General features: G+C 46.1%; 1 protein-coding gene across 4 annotated transcripts in view; it reads right to left on the bottom strand.

The window, feature by feature from the left end:
* Positions 1-9,789: 9,789 nt before the first annotated feature.
* Positions 9,790-16,791, bottom strand: part of Abcc5 (ATP binding cassette subfamily C member 5) — a 96,081-nt gene continuing 89,079 nt past the window's right edge. For 3 of the 4 annotated variants that reach the window (XM_039087904.2, XM_063270243.1, XM_017597849.3), the window contains 4 exons: positions 14,789-14,867; positions 14,040-14,153; positions 13,053-13,217; positions 9,790-11,183 (listed from right to left, as the gene is read on the bottom strand). In XM_039087904.2, coding sequence (XP_038943832.1) covers positions 11,082-11,183; positions 13,053-13,217; positions 14,040-14,153; positions 14,789-14,867 — 460 coding nt within the window. In that variant the 3' untranslated portion in view covers positions 9,790-11,081. 4 annotated transcript variants of the gene reach the window in all.

The following is a 16,791-nucleotide window of genomic DNA, read 5'->3' as shown; positions in this document are numbered from 1 at the left end:
AAAAACAAAAAAACAAAACAAAAACAAAAACAAAAACAAAAAACAAACAAACAAACAAAAACAAAACAGGACCAGATGGGTTTAGTGTTGAATTCTATCAGACCTTCATAGAAGACCTAATACCAATACTCTCTAAACAATTCCACAAAATAGAAACAGAAGAAACACTACCCAATCCCTTCTATGAAGCCACAATTACTCTTATACCTAAACCACACAGAGACCCAACAAAGAAAGAGAACTTCAGACCAAATTCCCTTATGAATATCGATGCAAAAATACTCAGTAAGATTCTTGCAAACTGAATCCAAGAACACATCAAAACGATCATCCATCATGATCAAGGAGGCTTTATCCCAGGCATGCAGGGATGGCTCAATGTACAGAAAGCACACATATTTCTCAACTACTTCATGAAGTACTGGGAAGTGTGTTTCACTTCTGTTTGCACTTGGTGAGGTGAAGTCACTTGCTAGAGGTAGGAAAGCTGTAATGGAAACCCAGGTCTTCTGTATCCAATTCAGGGCTCTTTTCAAGGTTGTCTCCTGATGGGGCAGGGGAGGCTGTGAACCAACACTGGTAAAGGTGAGCACCTAAAGGTGAAGAGGTCATAGACAGAGACAGAGACAGAGACAGAGACAGACGTAGACGTAGACATAGACGTAGACGTAGACGTAGGCATGGAGGACCCCAGAGTTTACCATGCTTGTGTGGTTCTAATGCAGCCCCAGAAGAGTAGGCTGCTGCCTGTCTCCTGTGAGTAGGAATATCCATAATTCTCCTAGTGCCAGGAAGGTAGAGGGTCCCTGGAATGGCCACTCCTTCCTCTCCACCTACAGAGTCATCAAGAGCACTTTCCAGGACTCAGACAGTGGATATGGAGGATTACAGCCTGAGCCACAGCAGCCAAGCTCCTCTCCACACATTGTCTCATTGTACAGTGTGCCCCAGTGCTGCTTATGAGTCACAGGACAAGTACAAGTGACCCAAGTCCTATGGCCAGGATGTGAAATCTCAATAAGAGAGAAGCCATTTCTGGAAAAGGTTTGGAGACCTAAGGACTCCTAACTTAAGGACAAACTCCGAGCATATCAGGTTTGCGGACTATGCTGTCGGCGCTCTCTTTCCCCCTCAAACACACACGCAAACTCTACAATACCTCCACTGAGCGTCCAGTTGTGCAGTTCAGGAACATGCTGTGAAGTCTGCCAGCCTGGCTCGAATTCAGTGCTGAGAATCTACAGGGTCGCTCAGTGGGATCTCAAACTCAGTCATGAAGAGAGGGGGGCCAACAACAAAAGACTTCTGCATCATGCCACGCTCCAAGGTGTACGAGCTAAGGGATCGAAATAAAGTTTCACGTCCAAAAGGTTCGGAGGTAAGACCCCAGCATCCTCACAAACCGCCGTCAGTCCTACGCACAATGCTTTCTGCTGTTGAAGAATCCCACCTGTGGAGCTGGAGAGGCGACTCGGCAGTTACAAACTTCTCCAGAGCATCCGACTTCAATTACCAGCACCAATGTTACAGCTCACAACTGCCTTTAACTCTAGCTCCAGGGTATCTGACACCCGCTTCTGGTCTCACTGGGCACCTACACACATGTAAGAGGGACTGGGGAGGGGCACGTGCTCCAGAGCTCTAGAATTATTCATCGGACCAGAATGTCTGTGCTGTAGGTAGGTTTTCAAATATTAAATATACTCAAGATAACCACAAGGATAAGGGGAACAAGCTGAGATAAACACATGGCGTGAAACACATGTGTTGCAGAGCTCCTGAACTCAGCCTGAGAAGCCGAGACTTTACCTGGGATCAGACTCTGAAAACAGACTGGACCACTCTGTGCTAGGCACAGCACCAACAGAGCAAAGCACTGATGACTTCCTGTAAAGGCAACACGGTGGGGTGCTCTGGTGGGGTGTTCTCAAGGCAGGTGCGATTTTGTAGGAATGGGGGATGGTGTACACGGTCTCAAGGTGTCATTTCTTTTAGCCAACATTGCTTTACCTAGTTAAGTATGAATGCCAATATAAATGGTATACCAGTAGACATGGCTGTCCCGGCCCTCTATTCTCCACTCGTTTACAGAGGGATGGGCACAGAAGTGTCTTTATCTCAGTGCCAAACAGTACCTGGCATTTATTGGATATTCAATAAATATTTTTAGGGAGTTTGGAGAACAGACTAAAGTCCAGGTACCAGGAAACTGTGAGAGAAGATGGTAGTGGAATGGTAACTGAGGGTACTGAGGACCGGAGGAAGCACAGTAAGATGGGGTCGGGGTAGGCCCAAAGCACACTGCTTCTCAGCACCATCAGAATGGCTCCAGAGCACGCCAGCTAGATCCTGTCAAGGCCATAAAAATGGGCCAGATCTATGTCCCCAAACCTTGAAACCAATTGTTCTAGACAAAATCAGTATATTCACTCCAAGTAGTACATGTCCAAAGGTCTACCTGGATGATACTGGGCCAGTCTCTATGAGTTCAAGGTCAGCCTGGGCTACCTAGCAGACTCCTGGCCATCCAAGGCTACACAGAGGGACCCTGCTGCAAAACAAGAAAACAAACCAAATGTAAAGACAAGCAGGAGGAGGAGGAGGAGGAGGAGGAGGAGGAGGAGGAGGAGGAGGAGGAGGAGGAGGAGGAAGAGGAGGAGGAGGAGGAGGAGGACACAACTCGACTGGGCATACAAAGATTGGTCAATAGTTATTTTCTCACTCTTTTTTTTTAGTTTATCTGATGGTTCAGGACCCCGAGATTGTAACTGTAATGAAGAAGGGAAGGAGGGGGCAAGGGGAGGACTGGAAGTGAGTGACTCTGGAGAAGGAAGGACACTGTGAGTTAGCTCAGTGATGCAACGCTGAGTTAGTAACACTCACTACTCACATCCTTCCTTCTGAAACAAGGAATGGAGAGTTGGAGGTAAGCTGAGGGCCGCACCCATGGTGATGAGGCAGTGGCACTGTAAAGCAAGGAAGACTGCTGAGGTGCCTGGTGTGGGACATGGTCGTGGGGTCCCCTGGCAGCCAGTGACGAACAGTAAGAGAAGCCATACTTGAATCTAAGGACGCTTGTCCGGTTACCAGAGAGGAAAGGACACAGATAGACAGGACGGTACTTTCTTTTGTGGTATGAAGCAAGAGGAGCATAGGAGGGGAACCAGGAGATGAGAGAACAAGTCAGAAGAAAGTTGGTGTCCATGCAGCAGCAAGCGGAGCAGGGAAAACAGTGTGGACGTCCCCTCTCATGTTGCTTCCCTCTTTGGAAGATGAACTCAGTGCATAGCAGCACTTTAGTATAGATCAACTCTGCCCAGCAGCGCTTCTGTAATTGTCCTTCGCCATGTAACACAGGAGCCAAGTGCTGCTGGCTCAGGAGGAGAGGCAGATAGACCTCTGGGAGTTGCAGGCCAGCCTGGTCTAACAAAGTAAGTTCCAGGATGGCCAAGGCTACACAGAGAAACCTGTTCTCATGAGAACAAAAATCAGAGAGGGAGGGAGGGAGGGAGACAGAGACACAGAGAGACAGAGACACAGAGAGACAGGAGAGAGAGACACAGAGAGAGACAGGGAGAGACAGAGAGAGACAGAGAGACACAGAGAGACACAGAGACACAGAGAGAGACAGGAGAGAGAGACAGGGAGAGACAGAGAGAGACAGAGAGGAGAGAGACACAGAGAGACAGAGAGATAGACAGAGAGAGAGAGAGACAGAGAGATGACAGTTTTGATTTTCCTCCCTTGAAATAGGCTCTTTCTTTTTTTTTTTTTTTTTTGGTTCTTTTTTTCGGAGCTGGGGACCGAACCCAGGGCCTTGCGCTTCCTAGGTAAGCGCTCTACCACTGAGCTAAATCCCCAGCCCCGAAATAGGCTCTTTCTATAGCCCAAACTGCATGGAGCTTGAGATTCCCAAGAGCTGATTCGATATATAATATTTATACCTTTAATTTTTATTTAAAAACATATTTTTTCATACAGTGTGTTCTGATCATGGGGTCCCCTTCCCAAGCTTGTCCCCACCTCCACAGCCTCCCAACTCTATATCCTTTCTTCCTCATTTGAAAACAAACAGGCAACCACAAACCTAGAACAGGACGAAATAGACAAATGGGGAAAAAATAGCCAAAGAAAAATAACAAGAAACACATACAGAGACACACGCACTCATACACACAAAATCCTCATCGAAACACAAAATCAGAAAACATAGTATAGAAGCAAAAGATCTCTCAGGTTAAAAGAAGGAAGGAAGGGAAGGAGAGAAGGAGGAAGGGAGGGAAGGAGGGAGCAAGGGAAGAAAGAAGAAAGGAAGGACAGAAGAAGGTAAGGCAGGTCCAGACAAAGCATTGCTTACCTTTGCTCTCTGGTACTATCCAGGCAAAAACTCCAAAAACACCAGACTTTGTTTTGTTTTGATCATCAACTGTTGGGCATGGTGCCTGCCTTTAGGTGTGATCTGTATACCTGGTGATACACTGTTGGAGAAATCTAATTATTCCTTTGTGATCAGGTGACAATTGGCAATAGCCTCTGGGTTTGTGCCAGGAGTACCCTCAGGACTGGTACTCCATCTGGGTTACGGTACAGGCTGTTGTCTCTGTAAATGCATATATGTCCATCTGTCCTATTGTATCTGGAAGCCACTTTCTTTGGTGTCTTTCATCCCCACCAGCTCTTACAATCTTTCTGCTGCCTCTTCCATAGAGTTCCATAGACTCCTGAGGTGAAAATTGCCCTTTCAATTTCCGTAAAGAATTCTGTTGGAATTTTGATGGAAATTGTACTGAATTGCTTTTGGTAGGATACTATTTTTCCAATCTGAACCATGAGCATGGGAGATCTTTCCGTCTTTTGGTACCTTCTTTAATGTCTTAAAGATTTTATAATACAAGCCATTCACTGGTGTTGAGGTGACCTTCTGTTTGGCGAGTTATCCCAACACACACACACACACACACACACACACACACACACACACACACACACACACACACACGCTTTGAGGTTACTGTGGAAGGTAGTGTTTCTCTGACTTGTCATTTGTACATAGGAAAACTACTGAGTTTGTGTGTTAACTTTGTATCCTGCTACCTTGCTGAAAGTGTTTATGAGCAGTAGATCTTAGGGTCATTTATGTATAATCATCTACAAACAAAGATACTTTGACTTCCCTTCCTGTTTGTATCCCTTTGATCTCCTTCAGTTGTCTTACTGCTCTAGCTAAGACTTCAAGTATTATATTGACCAGGGTTGGTGAGAGTGGACATCTTTGTGTTGTTCCTGGTTTTAGTGTAATTGCTTTGAGTTTCTCTTTGTTGGGGTTAAGGTTGCCCGGGGGCTTGCTGTAAAGTGCCTTTATCATGTTGAGGTATGTCCCTTGTAGCCCCAGTCTCTCCAGGACTTTTCCCGTGAAAAGGTGTTGGAGTTTTGCCAAAGGCCTTCTCTTCCTCTAATGAGATGCTCATGTGGTTCACATGATTTTTCTTTCAGTCTATTTATGTGGTGGATTATAGCTTTCAATTTATGTATGTTGAACCATCCTTGCATCTCTAGAATGAAACCTATTTGATCATGGTGGATGAATTTTGCATGTGTTCATGTATCCAGTTGGCAAGTATTTTATTGAGAAAATGTACATCTATGTTCACAGAGAAATTTGGTCTGTATATTTTTCCTTGGTTGGGTCAGGATAACTGCAGCCTCATAGAATGATTTGGCCAATGTTCCTTCTGCTTCTATTTTGTAGACTATTTTGAAGAATGCTGGTGTTAATCACTCTTTGAATGTCTGGTAGAATTCTGTGCCGAGTCTACCTGCACCTGGGCAGATTTTGGTTGGGAGACTTTTAATTACTGCTTCTATTTCACTAGGAGTTGCTGTCTGTTCAAATTGCTTACGTGATGTTGATTTAACAATAGTAGGTGGTATGCATCAAACAATTTATCCACTTCTTTCAGGTTTTCCAATTTGATGGAGTACACATTTTTTTAAAGTACATCTTTATGGTTATGTCCCCGTTTTCATCTCTAATTTTATACATTTAGATCTTCTCTCTCCATCTTTTAGTTAATTTGGGTAAAAGTTTATCAACCTTATTTTCTCAAGGGAGAAATTATTCCTTTCATTGATTTTTTTGTATTATTTTTGTTTCTACTTTATAGATTTCAGCCAAGCCCAATTTTTTCTTGCGATCTACTCCTTTGAGGTGTGATTTTGTTCTAAAGCCTTCAGCTTTTAAATATATTGTTGATATAAGCGCTCTCTCTCTCTCTCTCTCTCTCTCTCTCTCTCTCTCTCTCTATATATATATATATATATATATATGGCAAGTTTGTATAGCACTAAGTGCCTATGATATATATATACATATATATGTGTGTGCGTGTGTGTGTACATATATATATGTATATATATATATATATATATATATATATATCCTTTTAGAATTGCCTTTTAGAATTGATTCTGAAACCTTTTTTTTTCTTTTCTTTTTTTTCGGAGCTGGGGACCGAACCCAGGGCCTTGCGCTTGCTAGGCAAGCGCTCTACCACTGAGCTAAATCCCTAACCCCGATTCTGAAACTTTTTAATTTCTTAATTTGCCTTGACCGATTTTTCCCTCAGCGGAGCACTGTTCAGTTTGCAGGAATGTGTGCTTCCTGTTGATATTCAGCTTTAACTGTGGAGGTCAGATAAAATGCATGATGTTGTTTGAATTTTCTTGTATCCATTGAGACTTGCTTTGTGTCTGAATATGTGGTCAATTTTGGAGAGAGTTCCATAAACTGCTGAGAAGATATATTCTTTTGTTTGGGCAAAATGTTCTGTAAATATCTGCTAGGTCCATTTGATTTTGTCATCATTTAATTACAGCATTTTTGTTTAGTTTTCTTTGGATAACCTGCCTATTAGAGAGCGGGGTTTTGAAACTGCCCACTATCACCATGTGATGGTCAATATCTAATTTTAGCTGTGGTAGTAGTGTTTCTTTTATTAACTTGAGTGCCCTTGTGTTTCTTTCGCAGATGTTAAAAATTGCAACGTCCTAGTAGTCGTTTTTTCCTTTGATGAGCTAAGTAGTGTCCTTCCCTAGCTCTTATTTCTGGTTTGAAGTCCTACTTGGTCAGATATTAAGGTAGCCATATCTGCTTGCTTCTTAGTTCCATTTACTTGGAATATCTTTTCCCATTGTTTTTCCCTGAGGTCATGTCTATCCTTAGCGGGAAGAAATGTTTCTTGGATGCAGTAGAAGCATGGATCCTGTTTTCTCATGCAAACTGTTAGTCTGTGTCTTTTGATTGGGGAACTGATACCATCAGGGTGGGAAATGGTCACTGAGCAGTTTGATTCTTGCTGTCCCGTGGTGGTGGTGGTGTGTGTCCCCCCCCACCCCCTTTTGTTTGCTGGTCTGGAATTATTATTATGTTTTCTTGGATGTAGTTAACCTCTTCAGGTTGAATTTTTCCTTCTACCACCTTATGTAGAGCTGGATCAGTAGACAGACAGACAGACAGACAGATCGATACTGGTTAAATTTGGTACTATCATATATTTTTCATCCATCTATTAAGATTGAAAGCTTTGCTGGGTAGAGTAGTCTGGGCTGGCAACTGCAGTCCTTATTAGAGTTTGTAGAACATCTATCTGTCCATGTCCTTCTGGCCTTTGGTCACTGTTACTCTAAAGGCTCTGGGTTTTGTATGTTATTTGCCGTCCAGTCATTCTTTGTTCCGTATGCTTTTAGCGTTTGACTATCGTGTGTTGTGGGAAATTTCTTGTCTGTCTCCGTCTGTTTGTCCTGTAAGCTTCTTGTACTTTGATTGCTACCTCCTTCTTTAGGTTAGGGAAATTTTCTTCTGTGTTTTGTTGGAAATATTTTCTGTGCCTCTGACTTTTTCTCTATTACTATTATTCCTAAATGTGGCGATTCAGTGTCCCTGATTTCCTGGATCTTTTTAGGTTCAATGTTTTCTTTGACTGCCATATTCATTTCTTCTACCTTATTCCTCACGCCTGCGATGCTACTCGGGCATCCTGCTGAGGTTTCTGTCTGACACCCCAAAGTTTGCATTAGTGGTTTCCTCTCAGTTTGTGATCATCTCAGATACTTAAGTTCCTCTCACCATCATTGCACTGTTGGGTGTTTTTACAAACTTCACATCCATTCATGTCCTCTTTACAGCTCTTCAAAGTCTTTGTCTTGTGCTTCAGCTGGTTGAATTTCCCATGCTTCTGTAGTAGGGCTGCTAGGTCTCAGTGGAGACACATTGTCTTGGGGGTCAATGATAGTGCTTTCCTGCTGGTGTCTAGGTTTCAGATGATTGTGATTCTAAGCAGCAATTATCTGGTCTTTGCTGTGTGGGTGTTCCGTTCCCTCGTTTTTGTTGCCCTCTCTGGATCTTAGGAAAGTATGGTGGCTGTGGGTGGCAGTCCCTGCCAGTCCTGGCCACCTGGGGTCCAGGGTAGAGTATGTTTCTAGGTATTGGGGACTGACACAAAAGAATGGGGATGGACTGACTACACGTGGGGGTTGAGAGGATCCTCAGGAAGGAGGAGAGCTGGGTCCATTATAAGGTTTGGTGGAGTCCTCAGGGAGTGAAGTCAGAGATGGAGGACAGGAGCCTGTGAGCAGTCTGCTATAGACTGGGGATGAGATGGGAATCTGCAATGGAGGACAGGAAAGTAAAGATCACCTACCCAGTGTCTAGCCTGATGTGGCCACTGGCTTCCCTGGTGGTTCTAGCTTTGACAGTTGACTCAAAGGAGCCAGACTGGGCGAGAAGTGGGTGGTTGATAGGGTCCACAGGAAGAAGGAAAGCTAGGTCCACTGTGAGATGTGGTAGAACTCCCAGGGAGTGAAGACAGAGAGGGGGACCAGCAAGTGGTCTGCTACAGACCTGGATGAGATGGGAATTTGCAGTGGAGGACAGAAAGGCCTACTTGATCCGCAGGCTGGGAAGGCCGTGGGTTCCCAGGTAGACTGCACCTCCAGGTAGTGGCACTTGCACAGGGGAATGGATGTGTGCTGTGAGGGGGGCGATGAAAGGGCCCACAGCAAGAAGCAGAGCTGGCTGGGGGGGAGGTGCAGCAGAGTTCCCGTGGAGTCTTTTCATGCTTTAAAGATAGAGTCTCTGTCTTTACACATGACCCGTGGCTAGCATGGAATCCACTTTGTCGATGAAGATGGCCTCAAACTTGCAGACCTCTACCTGCCTCTGCCTCCCAAGTGCTGGGATTGAAGATGTGCCACCACCCCCTGCCAATGGTAATTGATTTTAAAAAGTAATAAGGCTAGGTCTAAAAGATAATTTCTACTAGTTGGTGGCAGAATCAATATTAAACTAATAGTTTAAACACATTTTTGAATGAATTCAACCTAACACAAAAGCTTTAGGCTGAGCGTGCACCCTTCTGGAAAGGCCTTCTCACTCACTGGGTGAACCTGAATGAAGCAGATGAAAGGACAGTTACAGCCTTCCGGTTGCCACAAGCCCTCAGTGTAACTTGATTTCAAACACACACACGACAGCCACCCTGGCTGCCCCACTCTTCATACTCTCTGACCTCTGACAGAAGCGGGTGCTTCGTTTGGTGACTATGCAGAGGAGGCTGCAGAGACCAACGCCCATCACCCAGGGTTGGAGTATCTGGGGCCCCTTGGCCCTTGCAAGCAACCCTTCTGCAGATGAGATCTATCATCAGATATTAGGATCCAGGGCTCCAGTGCTACAAAGCCATTCAAAAGGACCTCACACCGTCTCCAGACAACTATTTTATACAACAAGAGTTTTATAAATCCAAAATAATTTTATTCACTTTTTCAGATTTTTGCTTTCATAAGGTGTTTAGCAAACATGCTAAGGCGATAGAATGTCTAATTGGTCACGACATGCAACGCTGACCACTCAACTGGTGACAGTGGCAACCACACCCACCCAAGCTAAGAGCCCCACAACACAGGGGGTCTGCAGGAGCGCACCAAACCACACAGCAATCAGCAACCTGAGGTAGGTCTCTTTACAGTACAAAAAACTTCTACACCAGTGTGAGACACTGATTAGCAAGAGCTGCTGAGGGGTGCAGACTTTGCAGAGGAGACTGAAGTGAGGAAGAACGGACCCCACACTCCTGAGCCCTGTTGCTGAGCTCTGGAGCTGTGGGGTCAGGCAAATGAAAACGCCACCTACAACAGCAGCAGCAGTGGAGCCCGGGTGGGGGCTGGGAACCAACTGGCCGGGGAGCTTGGGAGCTCTGTGGTGGCCAGCCTCAGGAACCTGAAGCACGGAACACTGGCAGCAGACTGGACCTTGCTTAGAAATGACAGCAGAAGAAGGGAGGCAGAAAGAAGCTCTCCCCTCTGAGGAATGCTGGAGTTCTCATTCCTGAGAGGGGAAGGGGGTGGGGCTTTGCCCGCTGCTCTAACATAAATGGCAACTGACAGGGAGACAGGAAAGCAGGAGCCCTGAGAATTCACGGTGCTCTGCAAGGCCTCCTGCAGCCCACTGTACTGGGTTTCCACTGGGGAGCCCACGGAGCAGGCCATGGAGGGCCCGCTGCTGCCAAGTGTCTCCCCCTGGACACCTAGGGAGCCCAGCACCGTGAAACGACCAGCTGGAGAAGGAAACACTGCCTTTCCTACAGCTAAGAGCAAATGAGATCTGTAGTGCAGTCAGCTGTACAAAAACAATAGAAATGAAAGCGCACTGTGTTAGCACAGTGCTCGCTTTAATAGAAAATAAACCACTTACATTTACTGTAAATATAGGCTATGTACAGAATTATATATAGACATAGCTACACGTATAAAGCTTCGTTATAGGCCACTGATACGTTATAGTAATGGTTCCCTGAACCTCTTAAGAGTGCAATTAAGAACAAAAACTAAATTTCATTTAAGTGAATAGGGAATAAATACAATAATCAAAATATGACTTTCCTTAAAAGTGAGACACACAGCTAACCCTGAACTGTCGTGAGAGAGAAAACCAGGAAAGGCGAGGTTTCAGCAGGACAGGATGAGGGCCCAACCAGGAAGAGAATGGCAACGCTCCAAGGAAGAGACTTCCAGCGTGGGAGGAGTCAGCCCTTGACAGCCACCTTGTTCTCTGCAGCAGCACACATGGCATAGAATCTTGAGCTGTCGTTGGACAGAAGGACCGACGGGGTGTCAAACTCCACCACCTGCAAAGGAAGAGGCACATGAGGCTGTGACTGCGGGGGTCTCGTGGACTCGGGGTCCACTGCTGAGCACCCATGCCTGGGGACAGAACGGAGGACTGAACTGACCCACGGAACCCAGGGAGCCAGGGAAAGATGGAGAGAAAGGATGTGAGCTTCCTCCACAAACATCCTAGTTCTCTCATCTTTGGAAGAAAGCAACATCAGTATGGCTCTATAATAGAAACTACAGCGGAAAACTACAGCTCAAGGTGAGGGCGAGTTGATCTGACTTCGGTCAGAAGAGGAGGAAATCAGGATTTGTAATTGACAGAGAGAACAAGGAAGCCAGGGATCAGCACAAGCACAACAAGCGTCCACTGCTATGCTGGACTTCATGCAGCAGAATTCTGCAGGCAAAGGAATGAGTCGCCGGCAGGGCTGGTTCCTCATGGCAGCGGCAAGCCTGTGTCTGTTCCTATATCCTTTGCCTAGATCAGTGGTTCTCAATCCTCCTAATGCCGCGGCCCTTTAATATAGTTCCTCATGTTGTAGTGATCCTGACCATAACATTATTTCACTGCTACTTCATAACTGTAATTTTGCTGCTGTTATGAACTGAAATGTAGATATGTGACATGCAGGATATCTGATATGTGACCCTCAAAGGGGTCATAGCACACAGGTGGAGAATTGCTGGCTTGAACAAAGGCAGGGTGCTAGAGAGGTGTCAGGGGATCTCTCTCAGTGCTCCTAGCAGAGCTAATGGAGAGGAGCACATGGAGAAACAGTCTGTCCTTTAGACATGGTGCTGAGGTGTGATGGTGGATGAGATGGGATCCCGTATCTGGTGGGTAAGGGCGAGCACTGATTGCTAGTGACGCAGAGCCTGGGCTGGCTGAGCTGCAGGCTGACCACGCGCTCACTGCCCTCGAGGGTTCAGACCTCCTTTCCTGGGTTTGTCTATGTCTAGGGCAACAGTTTCTCACCTGTGGGAGTGCGTGCATGTGGTGAGAGAACTGCAGGGGTGACTGTTACAGGCTGGCCTCCTGTCAGGGTGCTGCTGGGTGACTGGTACAGGCTGGCCTCCTGTCAGGGTGCTGCTGGGTGACTGGTACAGGCTGGCCTCCTGTCAGGGTGCAGCTGGGTGACTGGTACAGGCTGGCCTCCTGTCAGGGTGCTGCTGGGTGACTGTTACAGGCTGGCCTCCTGTCGGGGTGCTGATAGGTGACTGTGTTTGCTTTTGTCTGTGCTGGGCGCTCTGTTTAGTGATCCACAGTGCACCACTCAGCTAGGGTTCAATCCTTAAGACTAAGAGGGACAGAGGCTCTCCAGGGAGGCAGAGGACCATTCAGCTGTGGCGAAAGGGCTACAATGGATGGATGGATAAGGCTCTGGGGAGTTGTGTGGAAGCTTTGGCATTTAAGTAATGCTCTTTAGGGACTAGCGGTTTTAAGCTGGCCAGTGGGATGGTCTGTGTAAAGCACAGAGGCTGTCCATGGGCAATGGCAGCTGAGAGTGATGTGCAGAGGTGAGTTAAGACCAGACCATGCCAAAGTGTGGAGAAACAGGATGAGAAGTCTGGCACCACTCCATGGTGGCAGAAAGAAACCCAGGGTGGCCACTGCTTTGACTTTGGGAAGCTCTTGTGTGTGAGGAAGTCACTGAAGTGCATGTACTCTGTCTGGCCTGTGTCACAGTTTATGTGCCACAGAAGAGTAGGAGCATTTCTGGGCCACAGGGACCTGTCTGGTCAACACAAACCAGAACCAAGTTGCCATGGCTGTTTGGTGAATGTCCAGGAACATAAAGAAGGCAGGCAGCCCCTCCCCAACCTCTTTTCTTCCCATGCAAAGCCCCATGCCAAGCAAGAGCTCCTGAGGAACTTAATACCTGTCCCTGGGCCAGCACCATGATCCTATCAGAGCCCAGAACTGTGTGCAGGCGATGGGCAATGGTCAGCATGGTGCAGTCAGCAAATGCTTCCCGGATGGTCTCTTGGATCAGTAAGTCTGTCTCTGTGTCCATAGCGGCTGTAGCTTCATCTAAAATCAGAATCTGCCAGGGAGCAGAGGACAGACGGACCCAATTACTTCCCCAAGCATTCTTGTCCACCTCAAGTTTACTAAGAAGCATTTCAGCATTTAAATCCTGTACTCTGCACTATTTCTTCTTAGTAGGTTCACACGTGGACGTGAAAATGCCCTTGGCTTAGAATTCATATAAGTGTGGCAGTGATCTGCTCAAACATGCCCGCTCTCCCCATGACCTTCATGAATACATTAGCTTTTCTGGATGGCAAGTTCCATCCCATGACGGCTCCTGCAGTCTTTAATCTGATGAATCTGCAGTTCTATCCTTAGCCAGAAACAAAGTTGTACTTGAATTCCAAAGGCTTGTGGGAAATTAAGAAAAAAAACAACAACAAAAAAACAAAGCCCAGCTATGGTGGCCCACACCTTTAACCTCAGCACTCGGGACGCAGAGGCAGGCAGATTTCTGTCAGTTCCAGGCCAGCCTGATCTAGAGTGAGTTCCAGGAAAGCCAGGGCTACACAGAGAAACTGTTTCTAAAAACCCCAAACAAACAAAAATAAAAAAAAAAAAAAACAAAAACAAAGGGGGCATGATGGGGGAATGTGTTCAAAATATAATTCATACATATGCGAAAGCCTGAAGAAGAAAAAGGTTGGAGCAAAGATTTCCTTGAAACAGTATGGCAGGTGGTGTTACGACTGACTGGGAACCTGCTGGTTAGAAGGTGTCACTGGGCTCAGAGGCAATGGACCTCAGAGTCTGGTGCCTGTAGACAGAGCTGCACCACAGGACCCCAGCTCCTCCCCACTGCCCACTCACTCGTGTCCCCCACAACGCCGCTTACCTTACAGTGACGTAGCAGGGCCCTTGCTATGCATAACAACTGCCGTTCCCCAACAGAGAAGTTGTCCCCGTTCTCCATTACTTCAGATTCCAGTTTCAGAGGTAGCTGGGCAATCTAGAAAGAGAGCAGAGGGCAAAGTGTGACGACTCAAGCCAGACCTCTCAGAGTCCACAGGAAAAGAAATCATTATAGCCTGGTGTAGAGGCTCACACAATAACCTAACACTTAGGAGGCTAAGGCAGGAATACTGGAAGTTCAGGTCAGCATGGGCTATAAGTGAGACACTATCTTAACACACACACATGCACGCACACACACTTCCACCTCTGACCCATGCATGAAAAGAAAGAAATTATTCTGAAACAGATGAAAAAGAATTACTCAGGCTTCCAACCAATGAGTACACATAGAAGGACCCATGATTCCAGCTACATATGTAGCAGGGGATGGCATTGTCCGGCATCAATAGGAGGAAAAGCCCTGGGTCCTGTGAAGGCTCATCTCCCTAATGTAGGGGAATGCCAAGACTATGAAGTTGAAGTGGGTGGGAGGGATGGGTGGGAATGGGAAAATCCTCATAGAAGCTCATAGAAGGGGGAGGGGAGGGCTATGGGAGAGGGGGAAAGGGGATAACATTTGAAATGTAAATACATAAAATATCCAGAAAAATAAAATTAAAAAAGAATTGCTCTGGCTTATGTGAAAGACCCACGTGGTCACACATGTTTAAGGACCTCAGTTCCACTTACACATTCCTTCATGTGTGTTCTCTCTAGGGCATCCCAGATCTGCTCTTCTGTGTACTGGTTGAAAGGGTCCAGGTTTGATCTAGGGAAAAGTATAACAGAAACTTCTCAGAGGCCAATGCTTAACAAACAACATTTTTTTTTTTCTGAAGCAGGATTTCTCTATATAGTCCTGATGTCCTGGAACTCACTCTGTAGACCAGGCTGGTCCCAAACTCAGAGATCCACCTGCCTCTGCCTCTCCAAGTGCTGGGATTAAAAGCATGCACCACCACCCCCTGGCAACAAACCACATTTCAATGGCTGTCTGTGGTTAAACAGCACACATAGAACACTGGGTATCAACTCCGAAGGTCACAGGCCCCCATGGACTCACAGGACATCACCTGAGATTGGGGCTCCCTGTTTTATAAAACATAAAGTTTATTATTTTAATTACCCATCATGTTAGCTGTAAAAATTTTTATAAATACAGATATAAAAACACAAAGGAAACGCCTCTGATGCCTGGAAATACGATTTCCTTCAGATATATCCCTCTATGAACAAATGTAGAAAATGCCTTTTTTCCTCGATGGTTATCTGAGAATTTCATGTAAGTATTTCGATCATATTCATGGTGTTTACTCTGACTCCTCCCAGATCCGAGCCCCTTCACAAGCCAGCCAACTATGTACATAATTAAAAACCCATCAAGCACCATCTGTATTGCCCATATACTCTTCGACATACAGCTTCCATTGGAGAATGGTCTCCCGGCAGTGCCCATCTCCCCTCTCCACACTGGCTTGAGCTTGCCCAGGTCTTGTGTATGCTGTTTCAATCGCTGTGAATTCCTATGTGTAATTACCCTGCTATGCCAAAAAACAGTTTCCTGTAGTCATCCTGTGGCTCTTACAATCTTTCTTCCCCTTCTGAGTCTGCAGTGATCCCTGACCTTGGAAAGAGGGGCGAGAGAGATGTCTCTCATTTCGGGCTGAGCACTCTCTAGTCTTTTATTCTCTGCATTAGTCACCACCTCCTCTGATGGGGGATGGATTAATCTCCAGGTCTAATGATGAGTCATTAGAAGTCGGTTTAATATCGTGTCCATTTAGGACGGTAACAGTAGTAGATGCACCTCTAGGACCTAGGACATGTCTAGCCACGGGTTCTTGGTACCAATAAAGATGCCGTGTGTAGGCTTCAACTTGTGGAGCAGCCCTTACGCAATCAAACTGGCTGGTTACTCCATGCTCTTAGGGTCACTACTGCACCCTGGGCATGTCTCACCAGGCAGTCTTTGTTGTAGGTCACAGGGTTCACGCATGGTAAGACTGGTGATTCCTTTGCATCTCCAGTGCATGTTCTGTGACTCAAGGCTGTGGTGTCCTCAACACCAGTGTCCTACAGACAAGCTCTGAAGGGCAGCCAAGAGCATGGCGACCGTCTGCAATGCTTTCTGGGGGAGGCAGGTAAGGGCCTCGCTTGCCAACATCTCCAAAGACATACTCCATTCCGGCGTTGGCTTTTGATTTGTTAGCCTCTGGTGTCCAGTAAGCACACAGTGCCCTGTTATAGGTGATTCCACTGAGACACTTTGGCTATGTGTATGTACATATTTTAGGACGTTTCTTCAGGTGGCTTCGTATTTATTTGAACCAGTGGTCATTTCCCTCCTCAATTACCCTTCCCTGTTTCACTGCTCCCCTGGAACTCGCCATACTGCTGCTCTCCATCTCCTCTCCCTCAAAATGTGCGCACAAGTTCCTGATCTCCGTGGCTATTTCTAATGGAACACACATATCTGGGGACTTAAATGAGAAAAATGTCTATGGCATTTGCCTTCCTAAGTCCAGGGTACCTCACCCAGAATGACTAATTTCAGCTCTACTCATTTACCTATAAAATTTCATGGAAAAAGTTTAAAAGATATTGTTATGGATGGGTATTTTGTTGCATGTTTGTACACTGCCTACATGGTGGTGCCCATGAAGGCCAGACGAGGATGTTAAACCCCCTGGAGT

This window comes from Rattus norvegicus, chromosome 11 (assembly GCF_036323735.1).
Source record: "Rattus norvegicus strain BN/NHsdMcwi chromosome 11, GRCr8, whole genome shotgun sequence".
NCBI lineage: Eukaryota > Metazoa > Chordata > Mammalia > Rodentia > Muridae > Rattus > Rattus norvegicus.
This window is presented reverse-complemented; position numbering and strand designations above follow the sequence as displayed.